Consider the following 25,818-nt stretch of genomic DNA (forward strand, 5'->3'; position numbering starts at 1 on the left):
TGTGTGTTTCCACATCATGCACCTGGGATACCCAGACTGACAGGGATGGGTGAAAAGGGATTCATAGTCATGTTAACCCTCTGGTATATGTGCACCTGAGATATGGCTCTAATTACATAAGCGATGATTAGTCACCAAATCTGAAAAGACTGAAACTATTCTAGTCCACAGGCAGCATTCTTATTTCAGGGCTTGTATAGTTCAGATTTCCTACAGAGTAAGTCATATCAGCCCTCTTGGTAAATCTGCACCGGAGAGATATGACCAAGACTGCAAAAAGGAGCAGGCTTTAAGAATCGCTATGCCTTGGTTTGCTCTGGTTTTCCCTGGGCCAGGATTCAGTTTCATCTTTGTGCCAAAGTGCTTTATCTCAGAGAAGCTGCAGAAGAACACAGCCATCTCCACAAAGCAGCTGCAAGACTAGTTCCTAATATTCCCTGTCTTTGCCAGTTACTCTGAAGCTGTTTCTCCTTAGTTATGGCTTGCCTTAGTTTCAAGTCAAAAACTAAGATGACAAAGGTCTAGAGTGCTTTTCTCAATAGTAAGTCATGCATTGAGGTCAGATTTCAGAGCAGAGGTGGTAAAAAAAAAAAAGTTATCAGGATGCCAGATGTTTAACATTTCTTAAAACTAAAGAGGAGGGAAAAATTAAAAAAATATCAAAATGCTTCTCTGCTCCTTTGGCAGCCCAAATTACCTGCCAATCTTTTGCCTTACTTACAAAAAAGGTAAAGCTGTAACAGTAGACTAACATTTTTTACAAATACAAAGGTTTTAACTTTAAAGGAAAGGTCACCAACTTGAAAAGGCTGTGAAACAATATTCCAGTCTAGAGAATCCATGGTTAGCACCCTTCTTGTTGAACTTGCATAATTCGAAATCCCACAGAGTCAAAGATCCAGCCTAGAACAGCTTTAAGCCATACTCTTAAAAACAAGCCTTGGCCATGTCCACATCAAGAAACTGAGCAGGTCTGGAGTACACATATGGGAATTTAAGAATGCATGATAAAGTACATTATTATTCACATAGTTGTCTCTAGCTAACTGAGAGAGTGTTGGGGACAAGCTCTTCTAACTTTTACAGCTGTTCTAAACATAAATATACAGCTTAAGGGGATAAAAAGCTTTGCTTAACTGTGGGAACACCAAAGAGTGGAACCAAAAAGAGGAGAAAACAGACAAAGGGGTTACCTTAAAAAAAAACCAGCCACCTTTCCTTTGGAACCCTAAAAGGATGAGAAAATGCCAGTAATTCGTACCACAGGCTTCACTAATATGACACTCACAATTGCTCCACATTTTCCTTGCACTCTTTGTTTCTTCTTGCTGCTCATCGTAAATTTGGCTATTTTCCCAACTCAGTAAAAGGCATTATTGGCACTTCTGGCAAACAACTTGAAAAGTCACAAATCAAAGCAGTGGGCCTGGAGTAGCCTACTCCTGGGCATAGCCCAGAAACGGGCTAGGTGAGGAACAGTAATATCCCAGAGACAACACATGGGGTGCAGAACGTGTCAGTGCATGGCAGGTGCATGCTCGCCCTGGTCTCCCTGGGCAGTACAACACACCCTTTTTGTGTGGACAGGCTGGACCTTTTGTGCCCTAAAGTAATTACTGGCTGTGGTGAGCGCCTGTGGAAAGGGAAAGAGAACGAGTTTGCGTCTTGTCAGTCCCACCGAACAGCTGGGAAGAATGTGACCCACGATGGTTATGCAGATATATGGATTCTGAATGGGTAACATTGACTGTCAGCCAAAACAAAGATAGAAATTGGCACGCTGCAACATTACTAAGAAACAATAAGATACCAGTTATGAAAATTGAATACCTATAACCAGAACAGAAGGAACAGAATGGCCTAAGTGAGCAAATCTGTGGTTATGCCTGCATCTGGCACTATACCATCCGTATACTGCCTACAACACATTAGCTTCGAAGTTTCAAACTTGTTTATCTAGAAAATAAGAGGATTGGCATTGGGTTTGCTCCTACATGAATGGATAACACTTCAAATTGATATAATTTGTTACTGCCTTAACACAAAAATAGGAATGTCTGTTATTAGCACATCAAATCAGAAGGGGTAGAAAGGAGGTTAGTGGCAGGAAAAGACAAGTTCTGGCAATCTCCACTTTCTCAGCAGCTGAATAAAAACACAAAAGCAAGGGGAGGGGGAGTAACTCTTGTTCATGATTTTTTTAATTTATAAGAAACATTTCTGTTAGTGTTTTATTACTTTTTTTCACCACCATGGTTGCATTTCTTTTAATCTAAAATTTGTTAATAACATTGGTTGAAAATACCTGCTGAAAAAAAGAAAGAATTTATAGGAGTGGGACAACAACGTTCTTCTCACTAGCAAAGCAATTTTTGCTTTTCATTTATCTATTACTTTGTGATTTGTGTTATATAGTGTCATATTAACATATGGCAATGTACTGTAAGGCTTTTTATAGAAAACAGATTTGAGATAACCAGAGATCTAAACGTGTCTGCAGAAGCTTGCTTAAACAATAGCCTACCTACTTCCACTGCAGCTTCCGCTATCAGACACAAAAGCTATCAAAAAAAAAAAAATCTCCTGACATATATCTCTACATGTTACAATGACCAAAACAACTGCCGCTCACAATATCATGACAAATTATGAAGTCACAAAACAGATTCAGGACATGTGAAATAAACTGCTGTTACCATACACTTGTGAGAGTTTCACCTGCCTCAGGCTCAATTACCTGTGTCCAAACTATGTTAACATTAAATGCTTATAAACAGCTGTACAGAAAAAAAAGTAACAATATTTAGATAAACTGTAAACTCTTAAACTTCCTAAAAATTAAAGATAATGAAAAAAACTTGGAAAAAACCTTATATAACTGTGCTCTGATTTATATCATTGCATGGAACACTTTTAAATAAACAAAAAAATTTCAAAATAAATGAACTCAAAAATTTTATAATTACTAAATCACAGGAAAGAAAAACAACCCAATTAAGAATGTCATTTTATAATTTATAAGATGTCATGGGATGAAACATTCTAAAAAAAAGCTGACAGGGGCAGGGGGGAAAGCAAGCAACTCAAGAATGCTTTATTTTATCTTTTATATCTAGCCTACAATACTGAAACACTGACAACAGGCTAAGTTATAGTACCTGTTTGATAAGAATGAATGTTGTCCTTTGGAGCATAACTTGGCCAGTTAAAATGTATTTTTATGTGAACAGAAGGGGCCTCTTAATTTAGTGTTAAAAATACTCTGCTACAGAAAATATCTTTTTCTACGCACTTTAAAAGAATTGCTGATGTCAGGTAAGCAGAAATAGCAAATATTTATCCTCACATCAGGGAAGGATTAGAGACCCAGAACAGGTTACAGATTTTTTTAAAATGCATTTTATACCTGATAGGCTTTGTGACTGATGCCATATACTAATGGATTTGCTCTCATCCGTACATAAAGATAAGTGTAACTTATCCACTTTACTGCTTCTTCCACATTAGTTACTGTTCCAAGAGCAATCTGGAAATAGGAAAAGAGGCAAAATTAAATGTATATGTTACAGCTGAACATAAGTATTTGGCTGAAAACATACAGAATTCAGAGCATTAGCACTAGATTAAAGGAAGTGTCAGTATGTTTCAACTTAAATTATTTAAAAATAATCATAGGACACATCTTCATCTCATCAACATCTAATAACATGGTATGTTCTGACACATAATATTATAGATAGTGACCTACATGATCTTTCCTACATCACTTATGATTTTTACAATTAAAAGGTGATACTGAGCAAGCTTACTATAAAAAAAGACAAACAAAACAACATAATTCTTTAGTGAATATGCTCAGGGTAATTTAAAGAAGCGTACCTTTATAAAAAAAAAATTCTACATTTAAAAGATTAATTTTTCATACCAATGTAAAAGCACTTTCTAGTTCAACTCCTAAACCAAATGACACCGACAATCTTTAGTATTTTCTTCAGCATGCCCTCATACTTGGCAATCCGTTTATACACAGTTTTTACAAATAGTTTTCTCCTTTTGTATCTGGCAAGTCAAACATACAAGTACCTGCTACATTTTTATTATATCAAAACATAACAAAATTGAACAGGTAATATGCACATACATATACACATATATTTATTTATTTTTCAAGGCCAAATCAGGTATACCAAAACAGTTTTTTTGCCAGGTGACTTTTTTGCCAATTCAATAGTTTTATCACCAAATTATTTACCACACACACATTTTTACTTGATAACTTCAGCTCTATTTTGTGTTGGTTACATTCATGACAAGCATCTTACTGCTTATTGCAGTTAACCTGATATTACCAGGAAAATTTAATATTTCCTGCGTGTCACATGAACAAATACTTTTTGGTTGTTGCTGGCTGTTTAAAACAAGCAAAAGTCCCTCTTACTGAATTTTTGTGATCCGTTACTACATTTTTAAAGTTACTTTTTGTTTTATTAGTGTTTGGATTTCATCTAAACGTTCCACATGACTTGGCAAAAATTAAAAAACCCCTATACAACTCTAAGCGATTTCATATGTGTGTTCAGATCTAAGCATCTAGACCTTAATAATAATATAGATATTCTTTTCGAAATAACTTAAATATCTAGCAAAAAATAATAATGCAAGTGAAATCTGCCCTGAGTTAAAATAACTTCAATCTGGCAAAACCTTGTTGATATCAATGACTAATAGCATGGAGTAACCCCAAGCTTTGTCTTACACATTTTTCAAGTGATATTTTGTTCTTCAATAGCGTAAGAAGGTCGGGGGAAGCCCCATTGTGTTGTTTTTCAAAGTATATAGCTACATAATGCACTGAAGTAGCTACATTCAGTTCTTCAATGAAGAACATTCAGTTCTTCATAGACTACTACAGGGAAGACATCTAATACAGCCCACAGGTTATTATTACTCAATTTGCTACCCAGATTAATTTCAGCATTTGGTTTCTTCCCACAATTCAAATATCTTTCAGTACACAACTTGAAATAGCATAACAATGTAGTCCAATAGTACATTTCCCCAAAAACAACCACTTTCACAGTTGTGAAAATGTAAAATTCTCATTACTGACGACAGTGAAGTCTCACAATTAAAAGAAAAAAAAAAATGCAAAACAACCCCACTTTTTTTTTGCCTCATTTGTTCAAATATCTGATTATATTACTTACAAATTAATTATTTTCATAAGTTAAAACTGAGGGGCAAAAAAGTGATTATGAAATACAGTTGGGTTTCAGATATGGTACTGAAACCTAATACTGCTCTTTCCTTCCCCAACTTTAATGAATATTCACCGAATAATATGCAGAGACAAGAAGAAAAAAAAAAAAGGGCAACTTCTAAATATTTGCTGCCATCTAGTGTTCAAGTAAAGTTCTTATGGATTATTTCAAAATGTATACCTTTGTTAAACAGTATGAATGACGGAAGTTACCTTATTAATACAAACACTTAAGAGTAATTATGAAATAAATTATTCACAAAGCTAGGAGAGGACCTCTGTTAAGACCTAGGATATGTAGTATTCATAAAATCAATAAATAGACAAGGGGTACTTTATTAAAATAAAAGAAAAAGAAAGAAGTTCTAAATCTTTCAGCATTTCCTCAACCATGTATTAGGTATTTAGTTACAGATAGAATAATCAATGAGTAGAAATACTGGTTGACATTGTATCATTTGATTGCACCAGTCGTCACAAAAGGCTTTTTTTTTTAAACTGTTCAAATACAAATAATTGTGTGGCATTCACAAAATGAAAACTTGAGTACTATATTAACACAACTCACTGTGTCATTTTAAATGCAAAAAATCATCAGTATCATAAATTTGCAACTAATTGTTCAACGGCTGATGTCACCATCACCAAGTAATGTGCTTAGTAGTCTGTATTTTCATTAAATAACTTTTTTTACAAATGCTATCCCACAGACTTTATCAAGTTGAACACTATTTCAGAGGTGTTTTTGATTTTCAAAGAAGTGTAAAAAGATATAAGTAGCATGGCTTTTTGGGGTTAGTTTTTGAAAAATGAAGTTTTTCTCTCTGGTATGTCTATACAGATTAGAAAAGGGCATCAAAATATTACTAATATAAACTATGTATTATTATACACAGTATATATTATTATATATTATATAATATACTGTATTTTTTACATAAGAATGTTTAATTACTATTATATTTGTATAATTGAGCCAGATTACATTGATGAAAAATTTCTATATAAGAATCAAATATTTGTTGTTAAGGCAAGAGAGCAAGGAATCTTTCTAACAACCTAATAAGCAATTTTCTGTTTGCTTTGGAAACCAGTGTATTTTCAATTACCATTTCAGCATCTGAAGTGCTTATGGTCTTATTCCTGTATGGCTTTTGAAATAATTTCTTAATGCTACTAGAATTTTCCCAAGTGGGACAGAATCTCCTCCAACCACACGTGACCAAAGGACTATTTATAAGTACAACCGAACTACATAAGAGTTGTCATTATCTGTTAAGTCCAACAGAAGGTGGTGAGGGGAGAATGGATGAGGTTGCAGGTCTCATGCTGGTCAGGTCAGGGCCCTGGACACCCAGGGAGCAAAAGTCCAATTCCCCTCAGTCTGCACTTTGCCCCATATACCCAGATTAGTCACCGAGTCACCCAGCTCCTGAGTGATTTTTTTGGAAGGGCTTTGAAGGAATTCTGTGTCTCTTCTAAGAACCACAATAGTTGCCCACTCTTTCAAGGCACAAAACAGATTAGGAGGTTTGTCCAAACTAAACAAGTCACCACCTTGTTTCTGGCTTCACAACAAAATCGTAAATAAATGCAAGGAAAGGCATACCCCCTGGGGAAGGTATACCTACTGTCCGGCACTGCAAATCCTCTCCTCAGTTTCTAGCTCTCTGGGGAGGAGTCATCCCCACAACAAGCTGGGGTCCAGCTGTGGATGTCAGGGAGGGCTCTATCAGGTGGAAACAATTAGGGAAGGAATGGTGACCTGCATTGTATGAGCTATTGATGATAGTTCCCAGATAAGTTAAAGTTTATGGTCTAATTAAACCACATCCCCTGGATCTTATCTTTCTTCCTGTATTTCCAGAAAATACAGCCGTAGGTATTTTCTGTTTGCCAGCTGGTCAACTGACCCAGGACTCGCTCCTCTTGACTAAGCACCCTAACCAGCTATTTATTTTATTCCTTTTTACATTCCATTATGCCCAGTGGCACAACTTCAGCAGAAAAGGAAAAGGGTATCTCCATGCCTATGTTGATCATCACTGACCATTTACTCTTCTGCTCATTTTTAGAAGAAAAAAAACCAAAAACCAAAACAAAACTCAAATCTGCAGCAGAGAATTCTCAGTGGATTGAGGTGCTGAAATACATGTTCCAAGTCTTAATTTTGGCGTCAACTCAATGAAGTTGAGTATATTTCAGCTTTTCCCACTTTGTAGCTTTCCTAAGAACAAATGCACCAGGACATCAAGGCCAGAATGTTGTCTCTGAGATTAGATAACGGCAAATGCTGAAGGGCAGAAAGTGGCAATGAGAAGCAAGGCACATATAAATTTCTCCCAAATTCTTAAACTATTGCATCTCAAGGTCTTTAGTTAAAGGTTTTGCCTTTGCATTTGATATCTTTCAATGGATATAGTTTTTGAACTACTCTACCTTTCAGATACAACTCCCTGCAGCAGAGAGTTCCACGGTCTAAGCACCCAGCTGGCATCCTTTTGTGTTTTCTGAACCTGCCACCGACTCATCTCAGCCAATATTTCTTGCTCCTTGTCCCAGGAGAGGTGCAATTTTTTGCCATGTCACTCATTACTTCATAAAACTCTGTCATATAATCTCCCATTTTTCTTTGTTCTCACCTCAAGCATGCAGGCAAACTGGTGTGTTCCTTTCATAGAAGCTGATCTATTCCTTTTCCCATCCTCTGAAAATTTGCTGCTTCTAGAAAATTCATTTTGAAATGGGAATTAAAAATACCCTGATTTTTTTCCATCATTACTCAGATTTTCTCTCCTGCACCACATAAGCCTAGATACAAAATTCAAGGCTCTGGATTCCACTTTGTGATTGTGTGGCCAGGATTACATTTTGTATTACCCCAAATATCTGCATCGTTGCCTCATTCTTAACACCTACCTATTCCTGCCAAGGGACCTGGTCTAGATAAAAGCAACGTCGTACTCTTGTGGAAGCATGGAGTCTTCCCATATTTTCAACTGCTGCCTTCATTTTACTAGTTCTTTCAGCTACTGATCGGTCTATAATAAATTAAGAATTTAAACAATTCACCAGTGCTTCTGGCCTTTAATTGGTTTCTCTTTACAACTACAGCATAAGCATTTGGATTTCCTGAATGACTTGTAATAAAAGCAGAGTCTGCTCCTAAAATACGTCATTTATTATACATCAGTGCAAATTTGCTGGTGCTAACAACAGGCTCTGTTATGGCAAAGATGACAGTGGTCATAGCATACCGTCTAGATTTCTGTAACAAATCAGTCAATAAACATATATTTTGTGTCCATATAGTGCTACTGTTACTGCCAAAGGTACAGTGTCTATAAAAGATGACCAAAACTGAATGTGCTTCCTAAGACTATCTACTGATCAATATGATGGCATATGTTTTAAAATGTATTCATTTTTTCCAGAATGCTGCAGTCTATGGAACAGTCATCTGCAGATAAACATAACAATTTCCAAAACACCTGTATCCTTCTCAGAGGATTCCACTAACTTAGATCAAACCAGCATATATATATTTAGACTGACTCCAATTATAAAGAAATTATGAAGTTACTTTTCAAAAAAGCCTAACACAATAGCTCCTTGTAACTGCTCATAGTACTGATTTCCTGTAATCTGGCAGGTGCTATTTTTTCCTGCATGTCATGACACAAGGATAAGTAACATCACACATATCAGATGACAAAAAAACCCGGTGATTTCATGCCCTTGTGACTCTATTGCTTTTCAGCATTTTCCATTGCTATTTCTACTAACTACCATTTATCACAGCGATTAACAAAATTCTGACTGCATCGTCAGCTGCTGTAACTGTACTGCAGCCACAGAATCTACAGTAATTTAAAGCCATGAGTACACTGTTCTTTTCAGATAACACTACCATTACATAAAATCTGAAAAGAAATAGTTCTGCCTAAACTAGTTCGTCAGTTTTCTGCACTTTTCCCCAAACCCCAAATCCTGTGGTAGAAGTGCTGCACTTAGAAGTAGTTTTTATTATACTGTACATCACACACTTCCTATATATCTTTCATCGGATAAGTTTAGATGACTACCTCCTATGAAACAGAATTACTGTTCTATTCTATTGTTTTTTTCTTCTTTAGTTCTACTATTTTAACAGGGCAGGAGGATTAACTTCTTGATTTTATACCTTCAATGTAATGAAATTATTTTTGCAGTGTCTACTAGCAATATTTTTCAGAGTACTACTTGGATACTCAATTACTGTTAAAAGTCACTAAATTTCTGAAGAGATTTCCTCTACTTCTGGAAAGAATTTCAGTAATGTGTACACATTTGAAAAGAAACTACTTAGCAGAAATATATACTTCCCTGAACAAACAAATCCTTCTCTTTTTAGGTAAAAATCTAAATAAAGCTTCATGAGTGAGATTGCTTTTATTGTTGTTAGTCTTCTCTAAAATTGCTGCAACTCATTGTTTTTCTTTTGGACAATTTTTAGTGTTTCATAATTACTGTAGACTTTACTATTCTAAGCTGACAAAGCCCTTTCTGCCTTCAATGTCTTGCTTTTTGATACTTTTTTTTCCTCTTCATTAAGTATCCATTTGGACACTCTCAGCTGATGCTACAGAATGGTATTTACCTTTCCAAGTCTTCAGTGATTTTAACAGCTTTTAAGCTAGTAGAGTGCTTACTATTAAATGCAGGGAAAAGAAAAAAAAAAAAAGAGAAGATACCACTACCTTTAAAAACTACTGTTAAAATCACAAGCCTGGGACAAATTAAAATTGTTTTGTATTCTAACAATCAACAAGGTCTGTTCCACTTTCAATGTGGTTTTTGGTGCTAACTGCGCCAAAGGCAATGCTAGCAGCAGTTTGGTACCTTAATTTACTGTCTAGTACAGTAACATACAGAAACATACAAGCAGACATTTGCTACATTATAAATATTTTGTTAAACCACTCTAAATACTTCCTGTGAGATAAACACCTAGGACTTAAAACTAAGAATTTGCAATCTGTGCAGTGGAAAAGGAGGAAGGGGAGAAGAATCCTAAAGTGTAACTATAACCAAATACTTCTCTTCTTTGATACTGAAAATAGAATTACTTTTAGATTTTTTAAAATTTTTTTCCTCTGCATAAAAAGTTCAATGAATATAAATTCACTTGTCCCCTAAAAAAACTCCGCAAAAGCACAAACCCAAAAAACTTTCCTTTAAGCTTGTGTATAACAACGACCTCTGCTTTCTGGCCTTGCTGGAAAATTTGTGCATTTTGGAACTACAGCTCAGATCAGAGGAACAACATGCTGCCCATTAAACCCTCTCTCTCTCTGCAGAATATTACACAATGAAAATTAATAGCTTACATCTCTTACTTTCTTAACTAAGCATTCTCAGCTGAGAAGAAAGAAATAGGACTGGAACTCCTGGTTCATCAAGTTGAATCTTCTCCATCCAAATACCATCACTTATTACAAAATCTTCACCATAGAAAAAAATTAGACTTATCTTATCTCTACTACTGCTAAAAGACAGACTGTTCCAGATCTTATATTCCAGGCAAGCTTACTTATGAACAGGGTGATTAATTCTGGTACTGGCATTGGGCCAAAATTATCTTTTTTTCTTTCTCTTATTCACTTCTAGTTCCGGCTAGTTATAGAGAGCTGTTGTACCTCCTTTGAAACTTTCTTTTGCTAAGCTAACCAACAAGATTTTTTAGGGTATGTCAGTAAAGCATTTTGCCCACAAAAGCTAGCTTTTCTGCCGGAGCTCTGTGGAAGGAATACTTGAGATTCCTGGTATAATTCAGGTGGGCACACCAGCACATCCACACACCTTCTGGACAGTCTGGAGCAATAAAGACCAAGCCTGAAAAAACAGTAGCATATAGCCATGCCATTTGTTTTTCACAGTAAGTTAATCATAGAGATCTTCTCTGACCTGGTTCACAACAGGTGATTATTATTCCCTTGTCTTTGTAATTATTCACTGACCTGAAGGCTTTCTGTGAGATGGGAGGACTAAATTTCCAATATTAAAATTTAAAAAAGTAGTAAAATAAATCCTTTGCTGTGAAGGAAAGAATATCCAGCTCTTTTTTTCATGTCTACTTCATGTATCTCAAGAAAAAGAACAAAGCTTTTCTATGAAATCTGGCTGGATTCTTTCCTAGTGAAAAGGTACACAGTATCCCAGGACCAGATCTATCCCTCCTAACTTCTTGGGGTCCTGAACAATAACTACAGGTAATCCCGGCCTTCACAACCAACTTCAGGATTTAAATCATTACTGCTAATGTGTAAGTTGCTACTATCCAATTTTAAAGAACTGAATATCCATCCAGTTCCACTTAGAGAACATTCATAGGTGTCTATCTCCAGGAATATAAAACTGTTGTCAAAAGGAAATGGTTGAGAGCTCTACACCTGCCCGCTGCAAGCATGCTTTCCATTTATTTTCCCTCTCTCCTTTGTGGTAGGAAGAGGGGTGGGAAAATTGCAAATAGCTCCTTTTCGTCACATTTGTGTCTCATGTTCTGGGGGAGTTCAATTTCTCTCTCCATCCTTGTACTCAGACCACTCCAGAGCCTTGAGGTAAAGAGCAGCAGCCGTGAGTGCAGACAGGTGTCAATATTTTAATTCCCCCACATTTGTGTGTGGAAATACTCGGAATACAGTTAAACCTTATTTTGCTTCTGATGTGTGACTGTACTTGAGCAGAGATTTCTCCTGTTAACAGGAACTGAAGAAATAACTTATGAGACGCCTTAAAAGAAAAAAAAAAAACCAACCAAAATAATGAATGATCAAACTTGGTCATTTGTAAAGAATCAAGGAATGAATCTTAACATTTTAAAAGGTCACTGTATCAATTTCTGCTCCTTTCCAGAATTTCCTTTTAAAATTATTATTTATGATTGAATAATGCGAAGACTTTAAAGTGATGAAAAGGTAAAAAATAAATAGAAATATGTAAGAATTCTATAGATAGAACAGAACAAGCATCTTAAAAAACCAAGACTACTCCTAATAGACTAAAGAAACTTCACATCTGTCAAAGGGATAATCAGTTTTAAGATGTCACTGGTCATTTCAGTTTAGCTGAACTACTTTACTTTTATTGAAAAAACGTCCGGTGTCTTTGAAAAACAGCATTGTCTTCTTCATTTAAGCACGTTTAAATTTCTGAGGGTTCCTTGTAAAAAGTGTCTCTGTGTGTATATACATATTTTGAATTGGTTATTACAATAGATAGCTTTTGAATTGTTATATTTTAATATGACAGAGGTCAGTACTTTCAATACAACCACAGCATTTTCAAAGAAAATGCATTTTAAGATTTAAACTGAAGCAAACTGGGAACTTGCTATTTATAATAAACCAGTTCTGATTACCACTGTAAAACAGAACAAAGAGAAGAGTTCAAGCCAAGTACATTATTCTTCTTATATTGCAGTCAACCATGTGAAGTAAGTTTGTTTGTATACAGACAGACATGCTTTAATTTTTTGCAGATTTTAATTTGCAGTTATGCAGAACACTTACTAAATTCTAATAAAGTACTTCTGATTAGAAGATAAATGCTATGTGTTGCTACAGTTTTATCTTAATGGTATTTTAACCCTCCGTACTACTTCTAATACCTACTACCTTTTGTCAAAGGCCCCCAACATTTTCACATATGTAACAGTTCACTTCTCTTAAACATACACACCTACAGACTACTAGTAATAAATAACATTTCCGTTTTAGATGTTTTAAGTGTGACAATATTGCATTTTTGTTTTAAATAATACTAATCCTTTAAAGTTTGCTAGTTTCTCTAAATGATTCAAAGGTTACCTCTGCATTTAGGTTGTCTGCAAGGCTTTCAAGAAACTGGCTTTCAATTGGATTCTGCTGAGTAAGAAGCGTCAGGTAATGACTGAGTTTATCATGAGTTGTAATAATAATGCCTTCTCCAAATTTGTCAAACTGAGGCCGTCCAGCTCGACCAAATATCTGCATGACATCTAAAATTCCAAGGTCAACAAAGGAGCCTCTTTTTGCAGCATATATTTGTGTTCCCTGGTTGAGGAAAAGTTAATAAAAATTAACATAAATACACATGAGTATAATCCTGATGAGCTGAATACTGAAATTAGGCAAATATAGCATGATTTCAGAAGTGTACTTTAACTAATCCTTTCATAATCTTTGATATATTTAAATCTTTACTATACAAACTAGACTCCCACTGGAGAGAATCAGTTTAATGAGATATAAATAACATTTCAAGTCAATCAGACATTTCCCCTCCAGGCCCAAAACCCACAATGAAGATCTTGCTATCCATGCTTCTTTACAGGTTTCTTTTAAGAAAGATACCCACGTGCAGAGTAATGGAAGCTCTTACCTTAATAACAACAGCATGAGCAGGAAGATTGACACCCCAGGCGAGGGTAGCTGTACAAACTAGGACTTTGATATGTCCATTAGAAAACAAGTTCTCAACCAAACTTCTGTCTTGCCGCAGCATTCCTGCATGATGAATACTAAATCCATCTGGAAACAGCTCACGTAACTGCTTATTTCTGGATCTCTGTACCTAGAATGGACAAACATAAAAATTAAATTCACTTCTAATTACAGTAAAAGAAGCATTGTATTAAAAAAATTACTGGGGAAAAAACCCATTGAATATTATTATGAGTCATATGAAAGGAACTGTTTCTATTAATGTCAAACTTTTCATCAACGCCAATACGTCATGATTTTCTACAAATGAATTTGACTTCTATTCTTACTTTCCAAAGAATACACTTAATTGTTTAAAAGAATGCTTTTATAAAAATATAGCTTCACTTAAACAGAGATCCAAATTTACTGATAACCAGTATGAATGCTGAAACTGAGAACTCACATATTCCTTTTCCTTAAAAGCAACTCTTTCAGACTACGCAGGCACCTAGGATGGGCTTAAGGCAGCAGGCCACACACTATACTTAACATTAAGGAGGGGATACCCTTCTCCACCACCAGCCATTGCACCAGCTCGGCACACTGTGGATTAATAAATTCATAGTATGGAATCAAACTGTTCATCTACCCCTCACTTTTACCTTCCCCACACGTAGGAGGCTGGGATCTCAGTCTGCAAAACCTCAGGTCCTCCAGCCTCCCACTGTGTACGAGCTCCATAAGCATGTCTCCCTTATTTCTGGGTGCTAGCTTTATCATGCTTCACCTAAACCAAATATTGATTCAAAGTTAAGAAAAACTAATACACTTCCCTTCCAAACACTAAATTCTGAAACTCAAATTGCTTTGGAGTGTGTCTTCCAGAAGCAACAGGGAAGGAAAACCAATCACTTAAAGAGGAAACCCAAACCACCAGAGTTCATGCCATTTTAGCCCAATGGGAACAGTTGTCTTTCTGTTCAGAAACATGGCTTTGGGCTAAAGCTCAAGTATCACAAAAAGTACAGCTCTCTTATTACAATGAAGATGACAGAAGGAAAGGCATGGTAACCCTGTTGGTATTCCAGTTTACAACATAAACTGGAATAAAGGACCTTCAACCAAGCTTATATAAGCTTAAATGTAAGGTCAGAAAGCATGCCGTATACAAACTCTTTACCCTTGCCCCTGGCTACTGGTTCCTCAGATCTTCATGTTTCAGTGTCCCTGATATGCTACAAACACGTCTGATTTTCCTCCCACCTCTTCTGCATTCCTAACTGCTGCATTCACTGCCTTCCAAAATCGACCCCTGCTGAATATGACACCAGGAGGGTTGTGGTAATGATGACTAATCTTTCCCTAAACCAGATTTCTTTATTATTATTGTCAGCAGAGAATCTCTACTTTTCCATAGACCACAAGAGAGTTAAGTATTTTTTTTACTATCACTGTATTTTCAGCCCTGCATATTATAGTGAATTAATTCTAGATCAAATTATGATTATTAGTATTATTTTTTTACATCTTCACATTTACTAGTACCTGACACACAGTCACTGAAAGTTGACTTAAGAGTGGGACACAGAGTGGGTAAAGCAAAGCAAAATATGGTTCACAGTACTGGCATACTGCCAAACATGAACAATAAATCTCTGCAAACACAGAAATAAATAGGGAGATGGGAATGCAATTATACAGGAGAACATGAAAAGAAAAATATTGTAGGAAAAACACATTTCTCAGCTTCACAATCATCCAGCTTCTCAATATCTGATCTTTCCTGCTTTAGCAGTAATTATTTACTATTCATTTAAAGGAATTCAAACTCAGCTTTTAACTACACATGATTTTTTGGCAAATTTAATTAACTGCTGTAGTGCTTAAAAATGAGTAAATAAGAAATTGAGAAAGTGGCAGTGCAATTCATGAAGCTTAGTCTTTATGAGCTAGTGAATGGAAACTTCATAAAGAACACAAATGCACCAAGGTTTGCATTTATAGTATATCAACAACAAATCTCACAGAAGACAGGCATGTGGAAAATTCACTTCTGCTGCAAATCTGAGAATAATTGTGACGCAGAAATTGGATTGATGTTGATTACATTCAGAACATGATGTAAGCATTTAACAATGCAATTAGCTTTTGTCTTAAATAAAGCAAATCTTCCCATGTGATAAGACAACCATCAGAAATTTCACTTTTTTAGTAGAGCTTGTTGTATTGGTGTCACGTGACTATTTTACAGGTATTAAAATAACTATTTTTCAAAAAGCTCAATTATTCAATATAAAAAAATTACACTTCCAACTTTTTTTTGGCTGAAAAAGCCAAATCTTGTTCTCAAATCTCCACAATTTAAAATTTACATACCTTTGTTTGTAACCTGATTGCTTATGTTGTCTAATGTGACTGAAAAACAGAGCAATTTACTAATGGGAAACTAAGAAGAGTAAAATCTTGTACTATATATAGAAGGAAACTGTATTTGTTTACAGTTTTAGGAACTACAATTTCACCAATTTAGAGAAAGGAACTTGTGAACGTAGGAAAAAGGAGGAGAAAGGGGAAAAGTTTGTGACAGAAAACACATTAGGATATGGCAATGCTAGTCTGACTATAATTCAAGTACTTAAAAGCTTAAGATTAATAAACTGTTTAAAAATACGTAGCTACACCTAAACATATCCACATAGTTGCATTTAGAAAGAATAACCACATGCTTCTAAAATCTACCACACATTCTAAAACAACATCTTTGAAATATTTAATATTCACAGGTTTTGTCTGTTCATTTATTGAATCTATGAAGTGCTAGACTTTTAGGTTGCACAGTAATCAGTATAGAGACACATTAAATAAATTTTTTCCAACACAGAAGATGATGAACTTTTTTTAATGAAAAACTCACTGCCCACGTTTGACATCGGAAAAAACAAATGCCAAGCAAATCAAATCACTAACTATCCTTGATGATTCCGCTAACTGCACAGAAATGGAATTAATTTTCTTTCCATAAATTTGTGGACATTTTAAATTACAAAGATAGAAGGCATGTTAGTTCAAGAACAATGAAGTGACTGAATTTTATAAAGTTACACCTGAGAAAATAAGATTAAAAAATTAATCACATATCTCTCTGATGGCTTGGAAGACTGCTCACACAGCATACCCTTTAATGGCAGTATATTTGCAAACAAACCTCCTAAGCTCTTGTGCCAATGAATTGCATGGTTATTCTATTAAATCTGAATTTTAATGGTTGCAGAGACAACAAAACCAACAACTACTAAATAAGGCAAGTGAAACTGTAAAAAGTTATACTACTCCCGTCTTGTTCTATTACAGACTAAAAGGTTTTGCTTAAAATTTATACGAAATGTTACTAAGTGCCTCAGGTGTATGGAGAAGTTGTTATTATGAGGTCTGGCACTGGTCTCCTGATTAGAATTGATTTTCTTTCCCCTCCCTTATTGCTCAAGAGCGCTGTAGATTTATGATCTTTGCTTACATGTGTGTGTGCATCTAAACCAGTATATATTAAATAAATTCCTAGTTTAGCTTGCTGCCACCTATATTTCTCCTTTAAATGTCTTGAATTTCATGCAGTTCTTGATTAAGACACATCAAAAATGTCAAAATTAGACACAGAAAAATGTCCTGCTTAATTTTAATGGGAAGTGAGGCACATGTAGCAGAAAAAAAGATTTAATAAAACTTTAGTGTATTTCAGCTAAAGACTTAAAAAAGATAACACCCTTCCTTACCCTTTGCTTGCATCTGGTATCACAAAGGTATCATCATTCATAAAGACTATAAGCTGCATGCTTTTTGTCCGAACTACCAATACTACATGAATCAAAGAACGAAATTTTTAATATGCTTATATCTATTTTTTTCTTATTTTATCTAAAAAACAAGTAAAAAAGAGTAAGTAAAGCTTGATTGAGAAGTAGCTGCCAATAAATTACTTCTTGATAAGTGAAACACCAATTTATGTCTTTTCTTTAATCTCCAATTGCTACACTCAGACTAAGTAGTAGTGCAGACTAAGTAGATCACCACTACTTGGTTAGATCAGATTTTTTCTTTCTGTGAATTACTTCTTTTTCCTTTCTGCTTCCTCATTTTGAAGATATTGTTTGCAACTTTGAATTTTGGTGTTTTTTCCCCGCTCGTAACACAGTTTTTGACTATCATATATTTTCTTCCAGTAACAGAAATGGCACAGGCTATTCTAGTATTTTTCTCACAATCACCTTACTATAGCAAAACTTCATGCTCGTGATCATAAGACTCAATCATTGTAATTTCCTTTCTGTGGAGTTCACAACAGGGCAGCACTTGCAGTTTGTTCAGCATGCACCATCATATTTGTTCACTGGTTTGAGCAATTCTGAGCAATTTATTCCCATCCTTCATTCTCTGCACTGTCCTGACACTCTGCAAAGTACTAGCTCTTAATTTTGAGGCCTCATTAGCTTCACTTGATGAGTGTTTGTGCTCAGATAGCACAGATATCACGGACATCTAAAATAAACAAAGTAAGGTATCTTTTGTTGCAGCCTTCAATGAAGGGCAATTTTAATTAGTACTATTACTGCGTGATGAATACAATTCAGTTATTTCCCAAACAACTATTTTGTAACTTTCCTGAAGACATCTGAAAGTGTAATTCTTAGGTTGACCTTCTAAATGGTTTTAAGTTCCAACAAGACAAAAGCCTCCTCAGCCTCATTCATATTAATCATACTGCTGAATCTGCTCTGCTGGCTCATTTAAAGAATACTGATTGTCTTTCAAAATTTATGAGATTAAGGTAAGATGGGAGAAGTCTCTATCCATTCAGGAAGTAAAGGGCGGCTGAGAAAAGCAGAATGAAGAAAGGGAAGTTGAAGAGTCTGTCAGTGGGCTTAGTCCTGTTCCTTAAATACAAAAAACTAACATGAGTATGTATGAGGACTGAGAGAAATGGAAAGAAATTAAAAAGATTGCACGATAATTCACCATTTTTGCTCTTCAGAATTTACTACATACATATTGCATATTAATTAATCTATACAAGTTAAATCTTTAACATAAGTTTTATTCTTTTATTCACAACTGCTGCTTCAAAGGGGAGAGATCAAGACTTCGATAATGCCGATAAAACCATGAGAAGGGGTTTTTAAATATGAAGTCAAAATATAATAATTTCTTGTTACAGAAAAAAACGTGAGACTCCTTAATTTGCCCAGTTAGAGCAAGTATATATGAAACCTAGAGAAAATGCTAAACCACGAAGATGAGCAGTAACGCTATCCAACACTTTATGAAAGAAACTGAGCATGAAGAAATGCACATTGGAGTCTAAAGGGAGAAAAGAGGAATGCATTTGAGCTGCAATGATTTTACCTGAGGACTCTCCTTTTATGAATTAGAACTTTTATTTGTATTATTCAACTTGTACTGCCTGCATAATAACTAAGCTAACAGCAGCTGTTTCCAGAACAAGAATGAAGTGGCACATTACGCGGTACAAGCAAGATAAAATCATTATTTTATTACAGAAGCAAAGGACTAACTTTTGAAAGAAATTTTCCCTGAAGGATTTAAAAGTTGTCTACTTTTCTGTGATGAATACATATTAAACAATAGGTCCTTATCTTGTATTACCTTCCATATCTCTTGAGAAACAGCGTGAAATGGAAAATTATTAGTATTTACTAAACACACAGTAATACACTAAATCATATATAAACTTGTCATGAAGCTCTTCTGCAAAGTTATAAATCAGTCATTTTTAAAAAGATACCCAACAGTTCAATACACTGGATTCAGGTAGTGAATCTGCTTCACACAGCTTCTGTGTTGATATGCCCTCACATGACTTCCCTCTCTCTTTCCTGAGAACAGCAGCATTAGCTTCACTACTGTTCAACCTCCAGCTGGTTCCTGTGAAGAACCCAAAGACTACCAAGAGCTCTCCTCAACTAAGATGACTTGCATGACCTAGCAGATAATTTCTGGATGGATGCAGGCTGGTCAGTATGCAATTCTACTTAATAAGTATGCACGCTCATTCTCTACATCTTCACTTTTTTAATGTATCTAACTATTAACTTTGTATAGTTATCCTGAAGTAATATCTCTGTCCAACATTTATTCTTTTACTGGGTTATAATTAGTGGGTACCTGGCAAGACAGTATTTGAAGAAGGTAATTCTAGCAAACAAATGTGAGTCAGTTTGAATTTCTCCTGGAAGAGTCAATAATCTAATTGTCTCCCTCTGGAGATTTAAGTTCACTGTATTAAAGTTAGAATTGTTTAAACCTATGAGTTACTGCTCTGATCAATTTACTGAAATCACCTCAGTAAGTTCTGTAAAGTGCTCTAAAAATACCTCTGAAGGAGAAAGAAAGGAGAGTAGTGTGACTGCTTTGCTTAAACATCTTCCTCTATCAGTGTAAAGATAACAATTCTTTGAGTGCAATCATCAGGAGCACATAATTCAGGACTAATTTTCTGTATTATAGTATTATAACTGTTTTTCTTCTGAACTTTCTCCTCTTTGTGTGTATGCGGGTTTCTATTGATTTAGGGTTGTCTCCTGTCAATTTGTAATTTAGAAATACTTGTTTAGAATAGGAATCTATCTTCCTTAGCCCTCAGTAGGCCACAGACTGTTTTTCAGTTGTTGCACTAAAAGCAATTCTCTCTACATGCACACATAATTTTCTGCAGGGCAGAGCTACCTTCAATGAAAGTTTTAAAAAATATTTCAGGTTTATGTAACATACTGGGTTTCTGTAGTTTGTAAAACACAGAGTCACTGCAGAGTGAAGTATCAAAGAATTCAGTTTTAGTGTATTTAAACCACAATTAGAAAAACTGTATGAAAAAGAGAAGGGAGGAGAAGTTTAGACAATTAGAAACAATTGCCAAGCAGCCTATCCAAGTTATGACTGACTTGTTCTAACATAGTTGTATTTTTTTTTATACAAGTGAAATAATGGCCTCTTTTCTTCAAAGCCATACCATTTTCATTGTCTACAACTACCAGTCTTGAGATATGGTTAGATGATACTTATATTTTAGTATACTTTTGCTTATCTTTATTATTTTTACTTAGTTGTTTATGTTTCAGCCCAAGTTGCTAACTCTTCCACTTTTTACAGGGTTGGTGTTTGTAGATGTTCTTTGAAGAAAATACTTGGGAAGCTGTTGTTCCTTTTAAAGGAAAATGAATTCTGTAAATATGGACCAAAAAGACTTGTCTGCTTTCAAAAGTGAAGAGTGAAAACTTATAATTTTCTGCTAATAAAGAAAATATGAATTATTGCTGGAACATTGCTTACACAGTAGTGGTAACTGTTGGGAATTTGAAATCTGGCAATTCAATGATTCCCTGAGGTACTCGGCATACGACAGATAACACTGTGATTTTTCAAAATAATGCAGGTTTAAAACATACTTTGCAGTTGTACAAATAGTAACATTATTCCTTATGTCTTTGTGCTCCAATCAGAGAATAGTTTAAAAAAAAATCCCTATTAATTATCCTTTTATTTTCTTTTTGATTCACAAGGAAAGGAGATATAAGGCAGAATTACTGGCACATTTTTCTATTGCCCTGGCCTTACCACAGATCATAACCTATTTATTGCACAAGGTTGCGTTTCATCCAGTTGGCACATCAGGGAGTGATGACTACCAGTTAAAGAACGGATTGGTATGGTGTCCAGAAATGTCTTGCCTTATTCAGTGTGCTCTTTTTACAGGACACTAAATTACATCATAGCAGCCCCATCTTTTTTTTATTGGAAAAGTTACATGGTGCATAGAGAATGAAATGATTCTATGGGAGGAGGAAGAATAGCAGTCAGATTAAAAACCCTGAACAAGAGGTAAACATTAAATTTAATCTTTGACGATAGAAGCTAAGAAAATTTAGTATTGCTAAATTAGTATTATGTCACATTTTTGAGCCAGACAGAGAAGCCAAGAATGAAAGACTCACGAATGCAAGTTTGACCATGCACAAATGATGGATTTGCAACAAGTCACCAAGGATGTAGACATAGTTTCAAATTACCTCACTTAATGCCTAGCTGTTATAAAGCAAAAAAAGGAACTATTTGTATAGACAATACACTACCTCAACTTCAGCCAGAATTTTGAAACATGGACCAAAGTAACCTAACATTTCACTTCAAGCTAGGCTGCAGTACCTGTCTTACAACTGAATGAATTACTGATTCTCAGATAAAAGGATTTAAGAACTTAGAATGAAAAATAATTATTTTGTGAAAACACACATGGAAAACAGCACTAGGTTTAGATAGAAAGGAAATGTTCATTATAATGACCCAGTTTAAGCTCCACCACTGAGTGAAAATGCAGTAAAGATAACAATTATTTTCATATATTGTACAATCATAAGCATCTTTCTATTGTTTTTAGCAAGTGCAATAAAAATTATATAGAGACATTTTTGTACTGCTTTAGTATGATGAAAATCTGGACTTCACAGTGAACAGAAATCTGTGCCTAAACAATCTCAAATCTTATTAAAAGAAGTGCCAAAACTTTTCAGTTTAGCAATGGCATGAAAATGCACATCAATTAAGATTGAATTAATTCTATAACATCACAATTTTAAAATGCATGCAAAATCATGTAAAGCTCTGGTTTTTGTTCTCATCAATTTAGAATTAAACTGTTCTTTCTCTGGGAATAGATCTATGAAACATGTAAAATACAGCAAGATATCTATTCTTCTCCAGCCCTTGAGATGGGATGTCCTGTTGCCATATTTGTTAACCACTTGGAGTACACAGATGAAAAAGTCATCAATCTTGGTCTGTTTTGCTGACAGCAGAAGTTTTCAGTATGCTGTTAGAAAACTAGCCAGTAGGGAAGATAGACAGCACGAAAAGAAATTGATAGAGACACAAACAGTTTGATGACATGCAAGGGTAGCATTGCAACAGCAAGGATGAATTTGTGCCGGTTTCAGTTTGAATGCTGACATTCTCCAGAGACCTAGTTAAACCTCTTGTTGCTGTGCTTAACTGTGCAAAGATTTCAATATTTCTGCTTCAACAGGAAAATGATACTGCATGGTTTCTATAAAAATATTTGTTATATTTGAGAACAGCTCCTTTGCTTTGTAATAGTCAAAACTGCCACTCTGCTGAGCCATGGCAATACTGGATGAGCCATGACAATACTTTTACTCTGAGACAATGAAAGCAGAAAGTGTTTTCAAGATCTTTCCAATACAGCTGCAGCTTACTTATTACATATCATCATGATTTTTAGTGCAACTCCTCCTCAAAGGCTATACTGACTGAGACATCATTAACCCTGCAAGAAAAAAATCCATTTGTGAACATTAAGTGTATTTCTCATTTCATAATTAAACCATAACAGCCCACTACAACTTCACAGCTATGCAAAGTGACAGACTGAGGACTCTCCACAAGAACGGAATTTTTCTTACAAGTTTTATAGGTAATTGGAAATGTGCAGTATGAATTAATAGCCTATAGGGTTTTCAAACAGTTTTAGACTGGCATCAGTATGTAGGTCCATGAAAAGCTGAAATTTATCTTAAAGCAGGAAAATAATTCTTTCCTTCTGGAGAGATGAACCCAAGGTTTTAAATGTCTTTTGATTTGGTATTGTGGCTTGGTTTCTTCACTTTTCTAGCTTCTGCCCCACAGCATGGAAGAAGTAAACATAACAACACTAAACAGACATGATAAAAAAAAAATGCAAGTCAATAAAACAAAAGTGGTACAAATTCATAAACTAAAAAAGGTCAATGTGAGACTCACCACTGATTAAGTAACTTGAACTATGTAATCTGAACTTTAAGAAAAAAAGATAACAAAACTAGAACATCAGACCATCTGTGGCACCATAAAAATAAGTTTTTTCATGGATAACTGTGTAATATGAAGACCCATAAGAAAATTCATGATGTAATTAGCATCACAAAGTTTTTTTTTATTTGTGTGCTAATACTATTAAACAAGTCTCAGAACTAGACATTTTATTCCTCCTGTGTCTTTGTTATGTTAAGAGAATTTCAAGGATTCTTTAGTAACACTTTGTAGTTCAGTGTCACTAAATGTTAAATCTTACAAGACAAGCACTTTTGAGAAATCTCCAAAGGACATGAAAAATTACAGATGTTTATGTATTTTCATACTGAAATGTTCATATAGTATAATCTGATTAATTATAATAAGTGATAATTATTTATCTGATAAAGTTCTAACAACCAAAAAATCTTAAGAAACCAGTAGACCTTTAAGTGGTGGGACCAATGAAACCTGGTTTCCTATGAATTTTATATTCCTCGTGCCCCTGTTCCAACTCAAATGCATGCCCCATTAGATTTCCATAACCTCAACTCTCCCAGAATTATCTCCTTGCCTTCCTGTTTCATAAATTTTTCCCCTGTACCCTCAGGACAAAAAAATACATCTTAGAAATGACATCTGTAAGACTTAACACTGACTATCAACACTGCCATCTGATTATTACCAACATCTTTGACAATTGTGTTGTCTGTTAGTTTTATGCCAAATTACTAACAGGCTGCTCTCTGAAGTTCTGTAACCTCAGTGCAGAACTGTGAAGCCCATGGACTATTAAACATCATTCAAAGTCAGTTTCAAAGGTAACATGATAAGGTAACCTAAAAGGGCACAGAAGTAGCACCTAATAAGTGATGAAACAAGAAGGTTTGTATTACTATGCTCTTTTGGCCAGCAGACTTGGGAATTTAGAGACAGATTGTCAGTTAAACTGAGGCAACTATTAGGCTTGCTGCCAGAGAAAACCAGCTGATGCAAGAAAGGAGCACTGTGGAGTCACCTCCATAGAGCTCAATTTTACAGCCAAATCCTGTTCAAATGTAGGGTATTTTCCCACAGACCTCTACTAAATTGTAAGATGCCTTGTAGTTTTAAACTCTAACTACCGAAGGAAAAAAAAAAGGTTTTATTACCCCCCCTTTAAAAAAAAAATCCCCAGCCTTTATAGTCCCAATATTTTAAGTCACTTACTAACATTGTTTCGTAATTCATGAAGCCTGTAAGATAACTGCTTTATAAAAAGTTTAAAAGTCACAGAGATGAAGACAATTATGTATAATTAAATTTGGCTTTGAAAGACTGTTTTCTACATCTACAGTTCTTTAAGCATGTACCTAGCACATATACCTCCTCTCCAAGGCTGATATTTTGAGCAAAGGATGACTTATTTTCTTGTGCAAGTAATTTTTATAATATATCTACAGATATTTGAGAAAAAAATATTGCATTGATGTTAATTCATTGATCTGCTTTGTCTGTAAACTAGATTAGAACTAGGGGTTTGTAAACTAGATTAGAAATCCTCTGTCAAAGCTGAGGAGCTCGCTATTGTTAAGATACTGTAATTGATATACCATTATTTTAAAGCAGGCTAAACTGTTTCTTCAGCAAGCCAACTTTAAATGTCTTACCCACATAGCAGATAGATCTCAGAGGAAATTTAAGAAAGTATCTCACATATCAAACATACCACGGAGACTACCTGGTATGGGAAGAAGTAAGGAGTTTGTTACTTTCTCACTTAATGCAGCGCATAGCAGCACAAAACAGGTAAGAAGAGAGCTGCTGTGCTGCTTCCACAGTCCCTCTCCAACCCTGATTAATTTCCATTTTTCATACTCTGTTTACTTATCATGCATACATTAGCGCTAATGACTGTTCAAAAGTGTTAGATGCCATACTGTGAGCTTCATTTTCTTTAATCTTTTAATTATATTAACAGTCTTTCTTCTGTACAATTAATAGTCATATTTGTTCAAATCATTACATCCTTCATGCATTTCCTCTCCTTAAAAATGCTTTTCATCTCACAACTCTGCCTTCTTTAGAGAGCAGCCTAATCTCAAAAGGCTTTGCAAAATTCTTTACCTAAAGTTGAACCCATAGCTGTAATGCTGCATTTGTTGGGGTGTTAGGACTCTACGAGGAAAGCGAATAGGAAACAATACCAACACTTGCCTTAAAATTAGTATGTCTGTATAATTTACCACTTGAAGTAATAACATTTTAAAACTGAGTATC

General features: G+C 35.0%; 1 protein-coding gene across 2 annotated transcripts in view; it reads right to left on the reverse strand.

Moving 5' to 3' along the window:
- ASCC3 (activating signal cointegrator 1 complex subunit 3) overlaps positions 1 to 25,818 on the reverse strand; it is a 289,617-nt gene that overhangs the window by 89,854 nt on the left and 173,945 nt on the right. For both annotated transcript variants that reach the window (XM_075498453.1, XM_075498452.1), the window contains exons 15-17: positions 13,661 to 13,852; positions 13,108 to 13,332; positions 3,407 to 3,526 (exon numbers count right to left, since the gene is read on the reverse strand). In XM_075498453.1, the coding sequence (XP_075354568.1) occupies positions 3,407 to 3,526; positions 13,108 to 13,332; positions 13,661 to 13,852 (537 nt within the window). The remainder of the gene's footprint in view (positions 1 to 3,406; positions 3,527 to 13,107; positions 13,333 to 13,660; positions 13,853 to 25,818) is intronic.

Source organism: Mycteria americana, chromosome 3 (genome assembly GCF_035582795.1).
Source record: "Mycteria americana isolate JAX WOST 10 ecotype Jacksonville Zoo and Gardens chromosome 3, USCA_MyAme_1.0, whole genome shotgun sequence".
NCBI lineage: Eukaryota > Metazoa > Chordata > Aves > Ciconiiformes > Ciconiidae > Mycteria > Mycteria americana.